Source organism: Amaranthus tricolor, chromosome 2, assembly GCF_026212465.1.
Source record: "Amaranthus tricolor cultivar Red isolate AtriRed21 chromosome 2, ASM2621246v1, whole genome shotgun sequence".
Taxonomy (NCBI): Eukaryota; Viridiplantae; Streptophyta; class Magnoliopsida; order Caryophyllales; family Amaranthaceae; genus Amaranthus; species Amaranthus tricolor.
Window position 1 is genome coordinate 35,290,396 of NC_080048.1, and position 18,674 is coordinate 35,309,069.

At 30.9% G+C, this 18,674-nt stretch overlaps 1 protein-coding gene across 1 annotated transcript; it reads right to left on the minus strand.

The window, feature by feature from the left end:
- Positions 1-6,280: 6,280 nt before the first annotated feature.
- On the minus strand, positions 6,281-8,786 carry LOC130806511 (GATA transcription factor 7-like). Its single transcript, XM_057671633.1, has 3 exons — positions 8,625-8,786; positions 7,941-8,243; positions 6,281-7,186 (listed from the first exon to the last, which is right to left on the minus strand). The coding sequence occupies exons 2-3, from the start codon at positions 8,220-8,222 to the stop codon at positions 6,527-6,529; spliced, it is 942 nt and encodes a 313-aa protein (XP_057527616.1). The 5' UTR covers positions 8,223-8,243; positions 8,625-8,786; the 3' UTR covers positions 6,281-6,526.
- Between the last annotated feature and the right edge of the window lie 9,888 nt (positions 8,787-18,674).

Below are 18,674 nucleotides of genomic sequence, written 5' to 3' on the forward strand. Positions count from 1 at the left end.
CACAAAAATATTTCCCAATGTATATGAAAGGGAAAAATATTTCCCTCAGCACTATCCACGTAGGATAGGTGGGAGAAATTTTTTTTTTCTTTTTTTTTTTTAATAAAACCGCTACCTCACTTAGCAGTTTGCTTAGGAATTTTAAGAAAACCGTTAGATGAAATAGCGGTTTGCATTAATGTCATTTTTAAAAAAAAAATAATAATATAGAGTAAACCGCCACATGAGATGGCGGTTTTGTACCTGTACAAAACGCAAGCTGCTGCCTCATTTTTCACTTCATCCCATTTGTTCCTTTACTGCCGGTTTTCTTTAAAAAAAATTTCTACACTCCTCGTTTACTTCATATTCACAATTCCTTTCATTGAACTAAATTAATCAACTACATTGTCATATTCTCCTTCTTTACTTCTTCATTTTTATCCTCATTTAAGGTATGAATATAACTCTGATTTTTTTCAATTTGAAAATTGATTTTTTATTCATTACTGTTGTCATTTGAAGTTATAAGTAGATTGATTGTTTGTTACATTCTCTTGATTTCATGATTTAAGCTTACATTTTACACATTTGTAGTTGGATTTTATGATTTGGTTTGTATGCATATAATGTGTTTGATGAAATGCTTCAATGAAAGTTTACTACTTTGTAGGGTTAGTTTAATGGTTTTAGTATATATTCATGGTATTGTTAGCTATATATTTGAATTGAACCTTCTAATAAGTGTTGTAATACTTTAATATTACACATTCTTGTATTCATATTTATACTTCCCTTACTCACAATCAACAATAAAGTGTATGTGAAATCATATGAAAAACATGCTTGTGTGCAGAATATGGATCATTATCCCGTTATAGTGTATTGGGGTGGGGAAGTAAGTTATACTGGATCCGATGTTGTGTATAATGGAGGATTAAATGCAGTGATGTTTATCCATCGTCAGAATACTACTTTTGAGGTGTTTCATAACAAAGTCTATGGTGTAATTGGTTGTGATCGCAACTCTTTTATGCTAAAAATGGAGATGAAATATCTGATGACTGGGAAAAATGTGTTAGTCCCGATTAAGAATGATGAAAGCATAAGTGCTCTTGCTTATGCGGCATCACAAGCCCCTAGAACGGCAATGGAGGTTTATGTCGAAATGATTGCAAATTTGGGTAATGCGAGGGAAGTCATGACTAGCATGGAACTTCTAGAATCAGATCCTAGTGTACGCCATAATACATTCACAGAAATGTTAAGTAACCCAAATTACGTTAATGAGCACTTAGATGAGTTTACTTCTTCAACTCATTCACGTGGCATTGGTGGTGGTGTAATGAACACCTTCTCCACGAGTCACTTGGGTAGGCATAATGCCAATGAGGTTGACTCTTTAGATTAGGAGGATGAGCAAATTGATTCTAATTCAGAGGAGGAGGATGATAAAAGAGAAGCTCTAGATGCAGCGATTAGGGATGGTGCTCCATCTCAAGACCGGCTTAGAATTGATGAGGTTGATCAAAGATTGATTGATGCATGGATGACCTATAATAATGACAACTCCATGACTGAAAATGGTGACTTTAGGATAGGGCAAGAGTTTAGCTCCTTAGACTACCTTAAGAACAATGTTAAAGCATGGGCGATATCTAACAATAGAAACTTCCGTGTAATTGAGTCGAAGCCTTCAAAGTATGTTATCCAATGTACTAATGTGGAGGAGAAAGGTTGTGAATGGAGGATGCGAGCTATCATGAGCGCCTTTGGTTCATTTAAGATTGTGCGATATAAGGGTCATAATCAAGATTGCGCAGCACATTACAGTGACGACCATCCCCTCCTTACTTCTTATTTTGTTTATGATCTTATCGTGGATATGATAAGAGTTGTTCTAGCTTTCAAGGTGAAGTCAATTGTTAATTTTGTTAACAATAAATACGGATTCGTTATAACATACAAGAGAGCTTGGTTGGCAAAAAATAAGGCTATAACCAAAGTCTTTGGGGATTGGGATAAGTCTTTTGAGGAGCTTCCAAGGTACCTGCAGGCATTAATGCAATCTAATGGAGGAACAGTGGTGCATTGGGAAGTCCAACCGACAATGGATCCTACCAGAGTTATTTTTCAGAGAATTTTCTAGGCTTTCGGACCATCCATTAAGGGTTTTTCCTACTGTCGTCCCCTTATTTCTATAGATGGCACACATTTGTAAGGAAAGTACAAAGGCACACTTATGATTTCTATGGTGATAGATGCAAATTCTCAATTGTTCCCACTTGCCTTTGCCATTGTTGAGGGAGAAAGCAGCGACACATGGAGTTGGTTTTTGGATTGTATAAGGCATTATGTCACTAAGAGGGATGACTTATGTGTTAAATCCGATCGTCACAAGGGAATTTTGCATGCAATGAATAGAGATGGAAAAGAGTGGGTAGAGCCATATGCATTCCATCAATTTTGTAAACGTCATCTAGCTTCGAACGTGCATAAGAAGTTCAAGAACATAGCAGTTAAAAACTTATTTGGAAAAGCTTCTGAACAGATAAGGATTCAGAAATATGATTTCTATATGAATCGCCTTAAAGAGTATGATGAGGATGCATATAAGTACTTAGTGGATGGTTCTATTCCTGAGCGCCAGTGGACTTTGATTCATGATGGTAGTCATCGATATGGAGTAAAAACTAAAAACATGTCTGAAGCGTTCAATGGCGTAATGAAGGGGGCCAGGTGTCTCCCAATCACTTCATTGGTTAGGATGACATTCTACCGGGTTAACGAATACTTTGCAAAAATGGACATGTGTATGCCAAGATATCAACTGATACGATTGATAAGAATGTTAAAAAAGCTCGTTTTCATGATGTTAGGATATGTGACGCAGTACGTGGGATATTTGAGGTCACCACTGGTCGTGGCAACAGGATAGCAGAAAAAGGTGAAAAATGTTACATGGTTGACCTCACAGCAACATCATGCTCTTGTCATAAACCAACCATGTTCAAGTTACCATGCTCACATGTTCTTGCAGTATGTCGAGCTCGTAACATTTCGTATGATGCTTTTTTGTGGACCCTTTGTTTCGCACTACAGAATACATATCCACATATAAAAAGACCTTTATGCCTGTTCCAGACATGTTCACCTGTGATCCTTGGAATGGTCCTACAGTTGTCCTTCATGCGACCCATAGGAGCTTAGCTTCGTTACATTGGCAGGTGTATGACAGAGTTTTAGAGGTAGTGAAATTAGCTGGTTTTAGTTAGATTCACAGGTTGTTGGGCGGGAGTTTGGAGCTCGATCGAGCTCTTATCACTACATTAGTGGAGAGGTTGGAGGCTGGAGACTCATACATTCCACCTCACGGTTGGCGAGGCAACGATCACATTGCAAGATGTGGCAATTATACTGGGACTGCCCATTGAAGGACAAGCAGTGATTGGTCATGGAGAGGGACATTGGCCAGCCTTAGTTCTTGAGGAACTGGGGGTTTGGCCAAAAAACCCTCAAGACTCCACAGAGACGAAGATCATCACTGGATCCTCGTTGAAGATTGACTTGGCTTAGAGAGCATGTCAGCGTGCTAGACAACGACGCGGATTATATTACAATCGAGAGGCATGCGCGCGCGTACATTTTGTACCAGTTCGGATGCATCTTGTTTCCAGACAAGAGCAGTGACTCGGTCCAGTTAATCTATCACCCTCTGCTAGGAGACTTAGAGCGGGTAGATGAGTATATTGGGGAAGTGCTACCCTTGCGTATCTGTATCGTAATTTATGTCGACCATCTCGTAAGGGTGCCAAGGACATTGGAGGCTGCTTGATGTTGTTACAGATATGGTCGTGGGAGGTTATTCATATAGAGAGGCCTATAATTCGGACGATTCGACCCGCTGGGCAACATGATCAGAACGATGACGCAGAGGATTATGAACCGGTCTTAGATTCACAGCATCATTGTGGGAGGGATCCTTTAGCAGTGAGGTGGCAACAATCTATTCACTATTCAAATTCAAATTTCACTATTTTATGATACATGAAAATATTAAACAATGTTCATTTGTTTGCAACTGGCTTCGCGTATATCTTTCGAGGTCCCACTCCCCACATACTCTAGTCTACTACAGAGACGCAATTAATCAACAACGGGACGACAAGGTTATTAAGATTTATTATTTGTATTAGTTGTCAATAATTGCATATATTACTGAGTATATTGATTTCTATTACAGATGACATGGCAGCCTTACACAACGGCTAAGATGGACGTTTTGCCACACATATGTAGATCGGGCCACGAGATTTGGAGATCGCGTTGTCAACTTATTTGCTTTGACATCGTCGAGCTACATCTCCCGGATCGAGTCATGCGTCAATTCGGTTCGGAGCATGCTATTCCGCATGTCTGTGACACCCAACCTCCACTACATGCGATTGATAGGAGGACTGGGGACAAGAACTACGTCATACAATTTAGATCGCAGGTAGATGCGTGGAATAACTGAGCATCTCGATTGATTCAAGGAGAGAACTACACCGTCAAAGCTCTGGTGCGTACATGAATTGGTACAGGTGTATCTCCGTACTACGCCTCACGAACACCACATTTGCACAGCCAAGATCACATTATCATCCGAAATCTACGTTACTCGTACGTCTTCTTTTAACACTCATAACATATAGTAATACTTTTATGTGATTATTTTAAAAATTTAATAATAACATACAGGCTGAGCGCATCAGATTGGTCCCCATACAATGCAATGACACGATTCACGAGGCTGCTACATCGCCAGTTGATGTGGGGTATCGGTTATGTTCTCAGACCCTTGGCTCCATTAACACGTCATTGACCGATGCATTGAGTCAGGCGGGGTATGAGTACCTCATTCCGACTCCACCTCATTCCGACTCCACCCATCATTGGTGAGGTTGATGATACATTCCACACTCCTTCTCCACAGAGTTCGGCCCACCGAGGTAGCTCTTTCGGAGGATTATGTAATCGGTCCATAAGAGGTCGCGAGCGTTCATCTACTCAAGGTCGGTCTTTTAGATCCCCATCAACATCCGGTGCTATGTCGCCATTCGTTCCTCCAGCTTCCATGACCACTCCTCCACATCCATCGCCTCCGCATACGATCACTACATATCAGCGTGCTAGTCAAAGACGAGCTCCTGCTCTTAATGTCATTGCAGAGGTTGACGAGTCTACCCCATCCTCATCCACAGGTGCGCATAACAAAAGGGGTCGGAGATTGTAGTTTATAACACTTTGTATCAATTTATATGGCTTGAACTTCTTGTATCACTTTCCATAATTGTAATATATCTTCGCATTATTTTCATAATTAATGTTTTCAAATCAAGCTGGTTCGTAGTTGATTATTATAGAATAGATGGTATTGAACTAGTTTAATGCAGGTTGTGCTAATTATTTATGGGAATTGAAAGAACAAAATAAAATGTTGCAAGGGCACAAAGCAAACCGCCACATGAGATAGCGGTTCACCCAGAGAAAACCGCCAAATGAGATGACGGTTTACCTTGACCAAACCGCTCCTTCATGTGGTGGTTTACTGTTCACCACAAACCGCCATCTCATTTGACGGTTTTGTCTGAGAAATTTAAAAAAAAAACAAATTTTCACGTGAACGGTATATTGAAAAATACTTTTCTATTTCATGTAAGGTGGAAAATACTTATGGAATTTGCAATATTAAGGGAAAAAGGTGAGCGTTTTATTTTAATTTTTTTCTATTATTAAACAAAATTCTCAAATAAATATAATAAATCGACTCCACCAAATACATAAAAGTTATATTTCAACTAGCAAAATCCAAACAAGTTCGACTCATTTTTCCTAACGGGCACTCAGAAGTTATAAATTAGCTTGAACATAGTAATTGAGGCTTGAGCATTACATTTCAACATCTACCACCAAATACAAATATTCAAATTTATTTTTAATTTGAATTTCAAAGTATCCAAATGTGTATAAACATATCAAGAACAAGTTCAAAGAAAATTTTGAATATAAGGATCCAAACACAATATTTTCTATCATACACTAAATTCATCTAAAAAAATTCAACCTAAAGAGCTAAATTTTTTTAAATTGTAAAGAGCTAAAATTAAATAAAAATATTATTTAAAAAACTACAACAAATTAAATTAAACTAAATTAACCAAAAATAATAAAACTACCACTAGGATCCTCTTCATTATCTAAATTGTAATGAATAGTCCATTACTAAATGTAATGGCTAAAATTGCTAGATGGAAGAAAATAAGGGAATTTGTAAGATTTTATCTTTTATTCTAAAATAAATGTCAAAATTTTAGCATAAGTAATAGAGAAAAGTAATGAAGAGATCGTAATACCATTAACTGCCCTCTAAAATCTAATACAACTAACCTGCCTAAAGCCTACCTTTCGTCAACCACAACCAAAATTGTACAATTGAACCGGTCAATAGAATTCATCCGAACCCGGTTCAGCATTTCAGCATTTCAGCATTTCCATTTTTCTGACTCTAGCTTCTCAAAACCGGTTCAACAGTCAAAGATGAACCGGTTTCATGCTCAATTCCTTCCTTTTTCTTCCTCATTTCTAACACTTTTCGGTGGCTATTAGAATGAATTTCACAAGAAAAAGATGGGCTGCAAGCCGGTCTATATTCAGGAAAAAGTCGACCGGATTTGAACCGGACTCCACATGCATTACATAAAGTCTTTGGACCGTTTGGACCCGCTCTCCATTGTGGGGTTTTTGTAACCTGACAATGACTACACCTTCTCTGAACCGGTGAATTTTCTCCCGCCGACGAAACTAAACCCTGTTTTTTCTTCGGTTTTTTAATGGATTTTTCAAACCCGTATATAATCCCCATGTTATAAACTGGGGAAGAAAATAAAAGGGTTGAAACCGGTGATGATAATAAATCGTTTTTTTCCGACAAAATAGAACTCCATGAAAAATTGCATGACCTCAAGCGTTTGCTTCTCGGTTTCACGGGAACCGGTTTAGTTAAAATGGGAACTTCTACAAAAACCGGTTTATATACCGGTTCAGATTTATAACCTGTTTTTCTTTTATGACCATCTAAAATTGGATTTGGACATGCAAGTGTAGGGTCTTGGATAGAATCATCCATTAGATGTGACCAAATTTCAAGGTCTTGCATATCATCAACCTGTAAAAATTACATAAAATTTTTTAAATTTATTTTTTTATATAAAAAAATAGGGAAAAATTGTCATGTTCAATCTCCTAAAAATAAATTCAATCAATATATATTTTAAATAAATACATTTTTTTTTACATAATTGCTGAAAATAAATAACTTTTGTTTTTTCCTTCTTGTAAATAGGAAGATATAATGAATCAGCTACTTGTGAGAAACCGTCTCAAAACAAAAAGCACATACTCACTCCGATCTTATGAATTAGTCTCATTTCCTTATTTGTCAAAACCTTTGAATTAGTCCCATTTCTATTTTTGGCAATCCTTTTTTACTTAAATAACATTAGTTCACACAAGTAATTACGAATATACTCCCATATACCTTACTTACCCAACTACCCTTTACTACTTATCCTTCACTACTTACCCTTTACTATTTACCTTTTTAATGGACCCCACACAATTCTTAATATCCGTGCCCAAGCAAATGGGACTAATTCATAAGATTGGAGGGAGTATTTTTTATCTTTAATTTGTATTAATTAGGTTATTTATCCAATATATTTAATGCGTCTCTCAGAGAGGGAGTCTCTTACAACAATTTTTTTATAATAATTTTATTTAAAAACAAATAATTGGCATTTTTACACATTAAATGAAAATTAATCTATTATTGACAATTAAAAAAACTATAGGCCTATCCCAACTCCTATGCAAAAGCCTAAAAAATTATTTACCAACAAAATAAACAATTAAATTCATACCGGAAAAAGGTCAGGTGGAAAAGTGGAGTAATTAGAGTTTGAATCATCAAAATGGTGTTGAAAAGAAATAGAATTTGAAGAATCTTTTTCTTCTTCTTCATCTTCTAACCCATCAATTTTATCTTCATTTGGAAGGTCAAAAAAGTCATCAATGGAGAAATCTTCGCTTGATAAACCATTTACACACCCAAAATCATCGATAATACTTTGTGGGTTTGTTGAATTCATGGCTAATTCCGATGAAAACCTTGATTTTAGGGCTCTTATTTCCATGCACTCCATTTTTACATATAAAACAATTACCTACACAAAAAAATAAATAAATAAATAAAATAAAAAATTACTCTTTAGAACTATAAAGACTAAATTAATTTTTAGAATAAAATTTAAATGAGAATAATTAATTGATTAAGGTGCAAATTAAAATTAAAGGGTGTTTATTTACAACTTTTAAGAATTGAAAATCATGAGTTAGCGTGGTGGTCAAAGTTTTTTTTCACCCAGGTAAAAGGGTTCAATTCTCACCGTATAAAAAAAAATTAATTAAATTGTTATCATAATAGAGATTCTCTCTAATTTAACCCAAATAATAAATGTTTGGAAAAATTAATTGTTACATTTAATGAAATAAAATGAAGTAAGTAGATAAAAGTATAATATTAATTAATTAATAACAATAATTACCTTGCTTAAATTTGTTATGGAATTGGAATGAGATGGAGGAAGGTTGGAAAAAAAAGGAAAGCTAGAACTTTGATGAGAGAGAGAAAAAAAAAAAAAAAAAGTGGGCAAGAGTTGGGTAAGAATATAGAGAAGAAAAGAAAAGAAATGAGCACTTAAAAGAAAAGGCTAAATTCAAGGGCGGGATAGGTGGGTGATTTTATGGTTTATCTTCAAAAATCAAAACTTTATCTCCTCACTTTTTTTTTTTTTTTTTTTTTTTGAAAAGTTTCTCCTCACTTCTTAACTTTTACTTCGTGCGTTTTTATTTGAATTTCAAAAAATATTTATAAAAAAATTAATTTTTTAAAAGATAAAAATTAAAATATTATTAATGTCAAAAAAAAGATAAAAATATTATTTTATTAAATAATAAAATTAATAGAGAAAAATTGGGACTAAAAGTATAAAAAAGTATATAGAATAAAGTTTGTGAAAAAATTACGTAGACTATAAACATTTAAAAATATTAAAATAAATTTAGTTCAAAATATATAAGAATCATAAGCAATATAAAAATGTTAAAATAAAGTTATTGAAAAATATTAGAGACAATAGGTATCACAAAATACTAAAATATATACTCCCTCTATTTATCATAATGATAATATTGTTTATCATGTATATATTCTAGAAGTTCAAATTTTTTAAGAAAACTATATTAATAAGTAACTACTTTATTTACTACTATCATAATGATTTTTAGTCGTTGTCAAAACAATATTTGTTATCATAATAATAATACGTTATCCATTTGTTTTTTCACATATGTAAGTGTACTAATTAAATCTTTAATATCTCTAAACTTGCATAATTAAAAAATATAAAAATTAGATATTAATACACCTTATGTTGAGATGAATCAAACAAAAACCCATTTGACTATATTTTGGTTCATAGATTAAGAATAAATTACAAATTAAAAATACATGATGAATAGTACTCAAAAAGCAAACATGACGTTTGAAAAGAAACGGAAGTAGCATTTGTTTATCATGTATATATTTTAGAAGTTTAAATTTTTTAAGAAAAAATCTATTAATAAGTAAGTGTTATTATATATATATATATATATATATATATATATATATATATATATATATATATATATATATATATATATATATATATATATGTAGGATCAAATAAGAAGAATAAAAAGGATTTTTGTTTGATATTTTTTGTTAATATATACAAAAAAGGATATTATGTTATAAAATAAGAACTTTCTAAAAATTTATGGCATAGTTACTTTTCTGTATAACATAGTTACTTTACAATTATGTGTTTTTTGGATCAATCGTGACCATAAATTTTTTTATTTTAGCGAAATCAAGGATATAGAGTCCTTCTTACCCTTCTCATTATATATATATATATATATATTACGTAACTTAAATATAGGATATATCTTGAAACTTTAAAAAAACATATCAATATTAATGTTTTTATTTGATTCATTTATTGTGATATACATACCATATTAAATCTCTATTCAATCAATAATCACATTCATGTGGCAAAACTCTTCAAGGATGACATTTGAAAATTTTCAATCATTTTAGTAAATTGTACTCTATAATTTTATTTGATTCATTTATTGTGATATACATGCCATATTATAATCTTTATTCAACCAATAATTGCATTTCATGTGACAAATCTTTGTGAGGATGTCATTTGGAATTTTTCAGCCATTTATTAGATTGTATGATTCAACCAATAATTGCATTCCATGTGGGAAACCTCTGTGAGGATGTCATTTGAAATTTTTTAGCCATTTTATTTACTTATATGATTTATTAGATTGTATGATGATTTTATTTGAGTCATTTATTGTGATATGCATGCCATATTATGATCTATATTCAATCAATAATTGCATTTCATGTGGCAAACCAAACCACTATAAGGATGTCATTTAAAATTTTACAAGCATTTTATTAAATTGTATGATATAATATAATGATCTGATTTTATTTGATTCATTTATTGTGATATACATGCCATATAATCTCGATTCAACCAATAATTGTGTTCTATGTAGCAAACTTTTGTGATGATGTCATTTGTAATTTTCTAATCTATTTTATTAAATTGTATGATTACATATGTCTTGCAATCATATTAAATTTGTTAATGTCAAAAACATAAGTTTAGATTTGATATATATTTAATATCAAGCAAGATATTATTCAATATAACAATAAAAATATTTTAAAAATATTTTTTGGATAATAAAAAGTGCTCTATCATGAATACAAATTATATTTAATTATATATATATATATATATATATATATATATATATATATATATATATATATATATATATATTTTACAACATAAAAATATGTATGTAATAATTATCAAATTAAGTTAGTCCTATAAAGTACACGAATTGTCGTGAGAGACCGTCTTTTAAAGAGACGATCTTAATTGGGTCGGTCTATTAGATTTTTTTAAAATACAAAAAAAGAATATATAACTGCATGCTTACTTGTAGGGATTTAGGATACCTCAAGTAAGCATTTAAGATACCTCAAATAGGGGTTCATAGTATGTCAAGTATGTGTTTTTAGCATGCTGAAGTTGTAAAGTATGTGTTATATACTGTAAGTATTTAGGTTATTTGTTGTAAGGGTTTAAGTTATTTGTTGTAAGTGTTTAGATTATAAGCTGTAGTAGTTTTTGTTATGTGTTGTATGTATTTTTGTTATGTATTGTAGATGTTTAGGCTATTTATTATAGATATTTATGTTATCATAGGAGTTTATATTATGTGTTGTAGGTGTTTATATTATTTGGTATAGAAGTTTATGTTATCTGCTAGTTCAAAATGCCTACTTTAACATGTAAAAATACTTAAAAAAACTAGTTTAATTGCCACCAAAAATGAGTTCAAAATACTTACTCTATTAAAAATTGTAGTAGGTATTTTTTTTGAAATGTGTGCACACAATAGATGTTTTTATAAATTCAGCTGCACTTTAGGAGCCGTCGGCAGTCTATCAAAAGACCAACTATTTAAAGCAGAGTAAATAGTAGTGATTGAATTAACAATATACCCGTGTGGGCCTGCGGCCGTGCATTTATACGAAAATTTAAACAAATTTGGGTTTAACAACAAAAACTACTACAATGTAAAAAGTACTCCCTTTTGTTTTAATTTGTTGCTTCTATTTATTTTTTTTACGTAAAATTCAATTCAAATTTAAAAGTCAAATAATTTTAATTATGAGTTTTTTAAAATTCTAAAAAGATGATATTTAGATAATATACATTGAGACGAATCTATCAAGATCCACATGAATATGTTTTTTCGTATAGATCAATAAAAAATTATAGCCAAAATTTGACACAAAAGTTCGTAAATTCCATTTGAGAAAAACATATGAAAACGACGGGAGTAATTTGTGACTGGTGAGTTTGGTTAATCGTCTTTTTTCCTTTATTGACATTTTACCAAAAGTGTAATGTACAAAAGGGTGATTCAACGAGTGTAAGTGAATCTTTGAAATTTGTAATAATTTGAAATTTCAAAGATGAATATCTTAATGAAAGAATGTTATATAGAGATGGTCATGGTTTGAATTTAGGTCTCATACAATTAATTCAAATTCTAATCTTATTGTTTAGAGGACTCATTTTCATAAAGAAAATTTTGACCCCACTCAAACCCTTAGGTTTATGGTGGACTTAGGGTATAAATTTGAGTTAAAAATTATCTTTTGTTTTTTCCTAAATTTCTCAAAATATATCATGTAATTTTTATCCATTCGTATAAAATTATTTAAATATATTTCAACTGATTAGAATTTTCTAATACTTTATACTAAACTAGTATAGGTGCTCATACCATGCACGATTTGTGTTAGTTCGACGATAACGATTTATATAGCTAGTATTGTAAGTATTTATTTTAAATTCATTTTATTCACTTATTAATGGCGAAATATACCGACAATAACAATGTAATTGATGAAAAAATATATGAATATCAAATAAATATAATTAAACAATGTATATGTACATATTCAATATGAAATGCATTACACTATTTGTTCTTTTTCTAACTAAATACGATATATATGTGACATATAGTTACGTTTATCAAGTGTATTGCATATCGTGAACCCTCTCAAGCGCCTATTTTATGATTACACATAAAAATTATAGAATAATAAATTATTCTATTATATTGTTATGTGTATAATCATAAAATATTATTTATTTTATTTTTTCTTATATTTTTTTAATTAAATGTATATATTACAAAAAAAATGAACTTTATCACCATCTAATAATTATATAAAAAGATATTTGTTTGTGTAAAGGAAAGTGTATAAATATGATTTAATCTTCTTAAATTCTTATTCAGCCACTTCCTTCGTTTTTTTTTTTGTCCACTTTACTTTTTGCACGCAATTTAAAATAAATTTTGATTCTTAATATCTCTAAGTACACATTATAAAAAGTTATACAAATTATATGAAGTACTAAAAATTTTGCATTAAGACAAATCTAATAAACTCCCACATGAATATATTCAATCTTCAATATGTACATCAAAATCTAATTTAAGTTTCTCTTTCCTAAAGCGAAAAAACTTAAAGTGGACAAATAAAAAGAAACGGAGAGATTATAAAGAATTGATGGTAATAAATTTAATCTTTTTGGATGCTTAACTAGATTACTTAATATAGCTTTAAGTTAATTTAGGAAAATAATGTGTCACATAATTAGATCTAACTGTATTAAATCAATCCTTTTGGCAAGACTTTAAATGGTTGTCGTTTGTTATTTTCAGTTTTTTATTAAATTGTATGGTATGATATTAAATGATCAAACTACCAAATATATGTAGTTTTTCAATATTTAAGTTATTAAAACGAAATATTCATCAAGTGTTTCAGTTTTTTAAGTACAAATACAATGACCACATTTTAAATTATACAAAACCAATAAAGATCCAAATCACATTATGTAAAATAGTCTATGGTTCGGATCTAGGTTCAAAAGTTTGGACACGGTTCGGACTTCAGACTTAGACCTCAAGATCATAGACTAGATTCGACTAGGCCATTTACAATCTTTAAAATAGATGGATTTAGATTTCAGACCATTATGTTAATCACAAATATTGGGTTAGCCCATATACATTTAAAGGTTAAACTAATCACTTACTGTTTTAAAGTGATCAAATAGAAAAATGAATAATTATAAGGGTTTGTCTTATAGTGAGACGATCTCATACAAAATAAGTTGTAAATTAATTTAGCCTAATTAAGTCATTTCATTCAAGTCCGCACAAAATAAAAACCATAAACTCGCAAAACAGTCAAAAGAAACTAGCGAGATTAATTTGTAAGTCGAACCTGAAATAAATTTTTATATACAAATCAAATTAAAATATCAAGATATTTAAATATAAGCAAGGATTAAAATTAAGCTGACTTGAGAAATTTTACCCAAATTCCATCTAAATTCAAATGAACATCTCAACTCAAACCCAAATAAGCTTATAGCTGGATTAGCTATTGTATTTGCGTCTTCCGTAATTTATACTTACTATTTACTCAATTCTATTATACTTACTTTATTTAATTTTATTATACAATTCAATGCGTTATTTGATAATTTATATATTTAATTTTATTATACAATTCAGTGCGTTATTTAATAATTTATATCTTAAATGATGCATAAACAAAAATTAAAATACGCAATTTAAAAATTCAGAATATGGGAACCGAGTACTACTCTTACTAGTACTGGTTACAACTGTATTTTGCTCATGAAATACGCGTGCAAAGTAATAGTCAAACTTCAAACAATTATATAGACTAATTCCTGATTACTTTTTGTCGTATTGTAATTTTTGACGCAAAAATAATTTGATAAATAGTGATGAAAAATGCAAGAGCATAAAAATTAAAAATAAATACTCTGTATTAGGGATGGACATGGGTCTTAGATTTTATGGGTTTAAACCTGACCCGATCTTAATTTTAAAGGTCTGAATCCACTTTTTTGGACCCTGTGGATCCAGGTCGAATCTGTGTCCATGACCTTAAGGTCCGGGTTTGAGTCTGGGTCCACACGCCTAAGACCCAGATTTGACCCATGGACCCATTTACATCTTTTTAAAAAAATTAAATAATAACTATCATTTGTATTTAATTGTTTGATTTGAAATTTCGTTATATTTCTGAACATTAAGTGATTTTAAACTTTGTCAGTTCATGTAATTTGAAATTTAATCGTTGACTATACTTAAAAATTAAAAGACGTATAAATGTTTTGCTATAAAAACTTGTATGTTGGAAAGCTTCATATACTTATTCGTTCAATTAATATAAAGTATTACAAGATCTTTGTTAGTCGAAAATGTTTGAACAATTTTTTACGAATGGTTGAATATTGCATAATATATATTTTAAAAAAATTCTGGAAAAAGAATTAAATTGTTTTTGACCCAGGTGCAGACCCTAAGGGTGTGGGTCCGAGTCTAAAATTTTCAGACCCTATAGATCCGAGTTCGGGTCTGGGTCCAATGAAAAAATAAAAGTATGGATCTGAGTCTAGCTGAACCTGACCTAGATTCGACACATATCCATCCTTACTCGTGATCTCTATCTGATTTAGTACTAATTGTTTTTGGTGATAATTAATAGAAATTGGAATTGAAGTAAAGAATAAGATAAAAAGTAGATAGATATTAAAAATGAGTTGTTACAATATAAAGAAAAAATAAATTTATGAATAAGATTAATAGAAAGAGAGTTAAAAAATTACTAAAAAAAACGAAAAAAATACCAAATCAATATGACAAATTACAAAAAAAAATTGTATAAATTGACCGAGAAAATATAATCAAAGAAATTGATCATTCAAGAGACGAGAGTGTTGAATATGCTAATGAAAGGTAGGCCATGATTCGAACTAATGTACTCTTCCACGTACATTGTTCAACATCATTTCTTGGGTCCATTCCATTGTATTATTGTCCCAAGATCACTTGCCTTCCATCATTCTCCCATTTATAATAAAGATTTGTGTACTGTTTTTTTATACGTATTTTAAGTCTAGCTTATTAAAGATTAATGCTTATTTATCGTATTTTTGATGCCTATTTACATTATCCTTAATGCTTACTTATCGTATTCTTAATGCCTACTTTAAATATTGTAAATGTTTACTTACATCATTCTTAATCTCTATTTACAATATTTTTAAAAATATATAATGGACCGGCTCAATTAAAAATGATTTCTTAAAAATACTGTCTTTCATCACAAAAAATTGTGTTTTCAATATGAGGACCTCAAATTGTAACCACTTGTAGTTATTATAATCAGAGGTGTTTAAAATTAATTCGATTAATTGAAGTTCAGTATAATTTAACTCGACCTAAATAAATTTGTATATAACATCAAATTATAATGTCAAAATATTTACTTAAATACAAGAATCGAAGTTAACTTGACTCGAGCTATCATATCTAATTTATGCCCAGAACTTATGCATATACACCTCTAAGTACAACATGCGAGGTAGGTATTTAAATAGGAGATTAGCAAATTAGCCTGTCAAATAGATCAAATCGGGACACGTTTGTTATCGGGCTATATATATAAATCTACCTTGTTTAATTAATTAAGTTGAAAATCACAACCCGAAACTTATCTGTTTCAAATCAAGTTAACTTAATTTCAACTCACTTAACCCATTTAGATTTTTTTGTTTTTATTTCAGGGCCTGTAACATTAACTACATCTTATTTATTAGGTCTCAATTTTAAACCTTTTCCTTTATGACTTATTTATTATGTGTTCACTACAAAAAAATGGGATGATATTAAATAAATTAAGTATATGTTATACTGATGGTTTTGATCAAATGAGATATACATGTTTATTTTAAGTTTGAAATTTTGACCTTAACCTAACCCATTTAATAAAGTAGATTATGTCAAATCGAGCCATTTAATTAACTGGGTTAAAAATGTCAACCAAACTCACTTATTTCGGGTTATTTTTAGGTTAGGTTAATAGGTCGAGTCAAGTGTTTTTAAGGCCTAACTGTTTTTAGTTAGTTAAACAGTTACAAAAAATATTTGATAAATGACATTTAATCCTAAACTAACTTTTATGCCTAAATTAAAAAGCTATTTATAATAGCATTTTCATGGGCTTACTACAAGAAATATCTTTCATTGCCGAAGAACCAAATCGTTGCAAAGTGGTTGCTATAAAGATTCTTTTTGCAAAGATCAACTATGGTTAAAAACTTTTGCAACGATTTTTATTGTTGCAAAAATTAAAAGTTTTTGCTTATTTTTGCCATATATTATTCGTTGCTTAAAAACTTTAATCTACTAATGCTACCGATATTGCAACAATAACTTTGTTGTTCAAACATGTTGCAATATTAAGCGTTGTAATAACATACTTCAAAAATAAAAATATCTATTGCAACAATAACATACTTTAAAAAAAAATACATAAAAATATCTATAAAAATTTTGTAAAAGCATATTGTGCTTTTAAATTTAGTTATAAAACAAATTCATCATCATCATTCTACCCAGTGTATCCCGCTCATAGAGAAACTATGGACAGGATCTGGGTAGGGAAGGACGGCGGCAACTCATACCCATAAAGAAGAGTGCGGCCAAAGGAGTCCCCCGACTCGAGAAAGATAAGGAGATGTAGCTACATAGGAAAGATAAATTAAATGCATATAAATAAAATAAATAAGTAGAATCAACTACAAAATAAAAGAAAACAAAAAATTAATAATAAAAGAAACGAGAAAAGCAAGATGACAAGAACACCAAAAGGTAATCTAAGAAGACATCAGTATTCTAAAACATGGATATGGCACCTCCAATTACCCTTATCCTTAGTCAAGCTCTCAGAGAGGTTTAACTCATGTAAGTCAACTTTTATTTGCTCATCCCAAGTTCTTCTGAGTCTTCCTCGACTTCTCTTACCCTCTTTTATAATGCTTTCCACCCTCCTCACAGGGGCGGCAAAAGTCTTTCTCTGCACATGTCCAAACCACCTCAATCTTTTTTCGCGCATTTTTCCAGAAATAAAGGCTACCCCTAGTTTGTCCCTAAACTCTTAGTTCCTAATACGATCCATCAATGTGTGCCCACGCATCCACCTCAGCACACGCATTTCTGTAACTTCCATCTTATGTTCAAAAATCTTCTTTACAGGTCAAGATTCGGTCCCATATAGCAGAGCAGGTCTGATTACTGCCCAGTAGAATTTTCCTTTTAACTTGCTTGGGAATTTCCTATCACATAGCACCGCGGTGGCTGCTCGCCATTTGAGCCAACCTGCTTGTATACGATAATTTACATCTCCGTCAATCTCCCCATCCCTTTGAATGATCGATCTCAAATACTTGTACTTGGTCGTACTTTTAACAATTGCTTCTTCAATGGATACCTCTGGTTCGTCTACCGGTGTTGTACCACTAAAGCCACAGCGCAAATACTTGATCTTCGTACGACTAATGTGCAACCCTTTACCTTCTAAAGCTTCCATCCTCTCATCCAATTTATTACTAATCTCCTCTCTAGTTTCTAGTTTCTGGTTACAGAACAAATTCAACCATCTAAAATTTTCAACACATTAAATAAACATTTAATTACAAAATTGAAAAGTTTTTACAAATAATTGGAAAAATAAATGGATAAAATATGCAGTTTATAAATACATTATATAATGTAACGTAAAAAATCATAAGTCAATCAATATGCATAATATTGTAGTCACAAATGATAGTAAAGTCAAACGTACAAAAAGTATAATAAATAATAATAATAATAATAATAATAATAATAAAGAAATCATAAAATTTAAAAGTGGCACATACGACAATTTTAAAAGATGATATTGTCATCGGTATTTTGTTTAAGATATGGTTATCATGGAGGATTTGAGGTCAAACTTTGTATACTGTAAAACAATTAAAAAACAAACAAGAAAAAAAATA